General features: G+C 55.4%; 2 protein-coding genes across 2 annotated transcripts in view; both read right to left on the bottom strand.

The window, feature by feature from the left end:
- Positions 1 to 972, bottom strand: part of SMDT1 (single-pass membrane protein with aspartate-rich tail 1) — a 4,022-nt gene extending 3,050 nt beyond the window's left edge. Inside the window, exon 1 of the mRNA XM_005860638.2 lies at positions 513 to 972. Coding sequence (XP_005860700.1) covers positions 513 to 698 — 186 coding nt within the window. The 5' untranslated portion in view covers positions 699 to 972. The remainder of the gene's footprint in view (positions 1 to 512) is intronic.
- A 726-nt stretch (positions 973 to 1,698) lies between these two features.
- On the bottom strand, positions 1,699 to 4,021 carry FAM109B (family with sequence similarity 109, member B). Its single transcript, XM_014535104.1, has 2 exons — positions 3,913 to 4,021; positions 1,699 to 3,368 (listed from the first exon to the last, which is right to left on the bottom strand). Exon 2 carries the CDS (start codon positions 3,353 to 3,355, stop codon positions 2,576 to 2,578), a length of 780 nt encoding a protein of 259 aa, XP_014390590.1. The 5' UTR covers positions 3,356 to 3,368; positions 3,913 to 4,021; the 3' UTR covers positions 1,699 to 2,575.
- Between the last annotated feature and the right edge of the window lie 475 nt (positions 4,022 to 4,496).

Here is a 4,496-nt window from a genome sequence, read left to right as displayed (position 1 = left end):
ACCTCCGTCCCAGCCCTTCTTCATTGGTAAAAACATGGATGGTAATAATCTCCTGCACACCTCTCAGGACTTTAAATCACATGACTTAAGGAGTAAGTCCAAACTCATAAAAAAGGTAAGTCCCGTCCCACCTACACTTCATTTACATCAACTCTGAGGTAGACGGGCAGAGGTTACAGGATCTGTCTATATTGGACTCATAAAGCCGAGTCCTCTGGCACCAGAGATGGATCTAGACACCGCGCTCCTAAAGAAGCTAGTGCAAAATGCTCTTTCTCAGTTCTCGCCCCCATCTTCAGTCTCTACGTACACCCAGCTCAACACCGGGACCTAACCCCACCTCCCACCAGTCAAAATTAGCGCATTAGCGCAAAACTTCGTCCTTGATCCGTCTTCCGGCCTAAGGCGGCCGTTTGATTGGCCACTGCTCCTATCAATCAAAGTCGACCCGCACACATTTCCCACTACGATTGGCCTCGGCACCTTTGCCCCGCCTCCAGGCAGACACTCACTTTCACCGGTTTGGGCAAAATGGCGCCGCTGCGAGTAACGATGACTGACCTCGACGGTACCAGGCTCCGACCTGAGCCGCCCCGTCCGGCGGAGATATCTCCATCTTTCTTCAAACTCGGTCCTCTCCGGAGAGCCCCATATCGGACAGGAGCCAATACCAGCCAGCGAGCCGCTCCGGACGCCATCCCGGCACCCGGACCCCAGCGCCTGGCCCCGGCGACGCCCTCACAAAGAACGCTGCCCCAAGCCTCGCGAGGCTTTTGGAGCAGATGAGAGGCCCAGCCTCACAGGTGCGCAGTGCGCCTAGTTCCAGTTGCGGTGAGAGGGAGGCGTTTGTCCCGGGCCAGCCCGACGTCGTGACGTCACGAGGACGCCGCCGAAGCCCCGGCGCGGTAGGCGGGCCGTGAGTAGGGTCGGTGCGGGGGACTCGTCAGGTTTTTTCCGTTTCCCACCCCGGCCAGCCGGAGCTCGGCAGAGCAGCCCTCAGGCGATTGTTGAAATAAACTTGAGTAACCGAGATGAGTAGAAAAGAACGTAGTGTTTTAATCGTACAAAAATTACTGTAACAATAAGAAAGATAAAAGCCTGGAATGTCTATATAAAACAAGGCTGTGGCGCTTCCGTTTAGGGCTGGGGAGGCGGCCCCTCCTCTTTGGAAACAAGTCGGGCGGGAAGAGGTCCCGGACCCTGAACCCGCATTTCAGCCTCCTGGCCTTTACTGGAGGCTCAGCCTCAGCCTCTAGGCCAGTGGTTCCCAACGTGGGCACACGCCTCACAGGGGGCCAATGCGAGAGTTATCTGATTTTTTTGCATTTCTTAAGGTTCTAGAGACATCACATACAGTCTGCAAGTATATATTGTGACATATTTATGCATTTCAGTTCTCTATTATGTTTTGAAACTGCTATTTTTTCATATCACTTCATATTATTTTTTTAAAAATTTCTTAGTGATTTCTTCCTCAGTATGTCTACTGTCCTTTCGTTCTTTTATTTTTTTTCTTTCATGATGCCATGTTCTTTGGAAGCTTGTTTAGATCAAGTTAATGGCCTTTTAGGCTTCCTCCACATGCATAAGAGTTCACTTTTTGAATAATAAGAATTATATATCACGGGGGCATCAGGATTTGAGAGATGCTCGGGTGGGGCGTGGCCAAAAGAGGCTGGGAACCACTGCTCTAGGCCTAGTTGGGCCTTGGTCAGGCTGCCCAGGCCCCAGTGACAGAGGCTAAGGGACAGATTGTGTGCGTTGGGGGTGGGGGTGTTCTCTGCGCAGTCTCTGCATCTCCCATCTGGCCCTGCCACCATGCCCGTAGGGCGTCAGCCTCGGCAGGCCTCTGGCTCTATAGAGCCAGCCACTGTGCCTCCCAGAATAAATGGAAAAAGAAGACATCTGCCCCGCGAGGGAGAGTGGCAATGAGAGGGTCTTGGCAGGTGCACCCTGGGTGACAAGCAGGACTGTGAACAAGTTCCCAGGTGGTTCCAGGAGCTGGAACACCCCTCTGGGAGCCCAGGCCGGAGAGGGTTTATCACAAGGTGCCAGCAGTCCTGTGCCCAAGCTCCTAGAATGCCCGGACTGAGCACCACACCAAACGGGCTGTCCCTGGGGAACCACACTGCCTGCCCACCTCTTCGGCTTCCCTCTGCAGACCCAGGAGCTGGCAGCTGCGTACCGAGTGCAGTCAGGATTTCTGCTGACGTAAAAGCTACCAGTCCCTGCGGGGTCAGCATCCAGCACCGCCTGTTGCCAGGATAGCCAGAAGGAGAGAGAGGACGGGGCTCCAGCACTTTCTGAGCAGAGTACATCCCCCTGTGGTGGCTGAAGGCCCTCTCCCACCAAAGGACCCTCCAAGCCACCTTTGCTCTCTGGGCCTCAGGAAATAAAGGGGATACAAGTAATGATTCCTCAGGCCTCTCCAGGTATGAGGGTGGATCTGGAACCTGGAAAACCCCCTAAAAAAAAAAAGCAACTTTGGAAACAAGTAAACATCAAACTCCTAAAAAAAGAATTGGCCCCAGTGTCCTGACCAGCAGGACAAGGGCAGCACCCAAAGGGTCCAGGTTCAGGGCTTATCCTGTTGCTCACATTTTGGCTGGCTCCCCCGGGCCCTCTGCTGCCACCCCCGCCTCAGCTCCAGGATCTCCTGGCCGTACCAGTCGTGCAGGGTAGAGAAGCAAGAGGTCTCAGGGGACACGGGGCTCTGGCCCCTGCCTAGGAGGAGGCTGGCAGGGCCCTGCAACTCACATTCTGCCAAGCTCCGCCCTGCTGGCCTGCTGCCCCCGGCTTCCACCAAGCCCATTGGGCTGTAATCCCTGGAGAGGGTGTGGCCGTTCTCCAGGCCCCGAGACAACTGGTCAGGAGGCTGGGTCTTACAGGGGCTGGTACCGGCCTTCCAGGATGAGTGGCGATGCAAGGCCAGGCTCTGGCGGGCATCACGCAACTGGTTCTCCAGCTCGCGCACCACCAGGCGCATGTAGCCAAAGCTTGCCCGGGACAGCACCTTCACCCAGGCCTCCTGGGCTGCCGGTCCATCAGCAGCAAGCAGGTATGGACGCACACCGGGGGCGTTGAAGCAGATGGTGAAGGCAAACTCCTCCGGCACGGGAGCCTCGGCCAGTTCCACCGTGCAGCCCTCCAGCACCACCAGCCCCAGAGGGGCCCTGGCCTCTCGACTCTCAAAGGAGAACAGCAGGTTGCCCTTGAGGACAAACCAGCACCTTCGGCCAGTGCCACTGGGGGTGGGTGGAGTCCCTGGGCCCCCCCAAGTGCGCAGGAAGCCCCTGTGGTCTGCTGGGGAGTTGCTCAGTGCATAGTGGGCCACACTCCTCTCGTTCAGCTTCATGGCTCCATAGGAACTGTGAGGCAAGAGAGGCGGCCATGGGTCAGAGAGGGAGGTAGCCCTCGTGTCCCTGTGGGGAAGGGTGCTGGCTCTGGAGAAGGCTTGGGCCCAGCCCTGTGGCCTCTACTCCCTTGCTGTTTGCTTGCGGCTCTCAGTGGCTTTATCTGTGGAAATAGCTAGTCTCCCCTGCCTTTCTCTCATGGGTTGTTGAAATATACTGGACGTCAGAGGACTCAAAGGAGAATGTGATCGTATCAGACCAGGAGGTATGGCAGGGTTTTGACGCAGCTTTTTAAAATCCAAAGGAACTGGCCCAGCTAAGCTGAAATGGACCCCAAGTCCATTGAAACCATTGTGCTTAAACCATCCCCTAATCTGGGGACCCCTTAGTGCCAACCCTGAGGCCAGACCCCCAGGGCATGACCCTCCTGACACATGGAAAACTGAGGCAGGGAGCAGTGAAGGTGAACTGCACACAACCAATGGCCAGCAGGAGCACAGCCTGGCCTCCTCGTCCCCTCACACCTGCTGGGGACAAGTGGTGGCGATGACGCACTTACCAGCAGAGCTTCCTAGGGGGAGGCAGGGGCCTCTCTGGTCTGGCCACAAGGCTCAACCACTTGACCACGTGATTTCCAGTGCGCCTGCAAAATAATTCTCAGACCCGGTCAACCTATCTAAAGCAGTGGTCGGCAAACTCATTAGTCAACAGAGCCAAATATCAACAGTACAACGATTGAAATTTCTTTTGAGAGCCAAATTTTTTAAACTTAAACTATATAGGTAGGTACATTGTTATTAACTTAATTAGGGTACTTCTAAGGCTTAGGAAGAGCCACACTCAAGGGGCCAAAGAGCCGCATGTGGCTCTCGAGCCACAGTTTGCCGACCACGGTCCTAAAGGATGAGAGCTCTTTTGACTTTGGTGCCCAGTGAAACCACTGCCTCCTCCAGGAAGCCTGCCCAGGCCCCTGGTAATCCCCCACCAAACCACCTCCCCAGGCCAGGCTCCTAGGAGCAATAAAGGGGCAGGTTCCTATTGTCTTGACAGACAACTCCTGGCCCTGTGAGGCTCCGGCATTGTTAAGTGCCCTCATAGCTTCTGTTTACTCCCTTCTAGCACTGGTCAGTTTACTTGTGGGTT

This window comes from Myotis brandtii, unplaced genomic scaffold (assembly GCF_000412655.1).
Source record: "Myotis brandtii unplaced genomic scaffold, ASM41265v1 scaffold138, whole genome shotgun sequence".
Taxonomy (NCBI): Eukaryota; Metazoa; Chordata; class Mammalia; order Chiroptera; family Vespertilionidae; genus Myotis; species Myotis brandtii.
The sequence above is the reverse complement of the archived record's forward strand: the minus strand, read 5'-3'. Positions and strand labels throughout refer to the sequence as shown.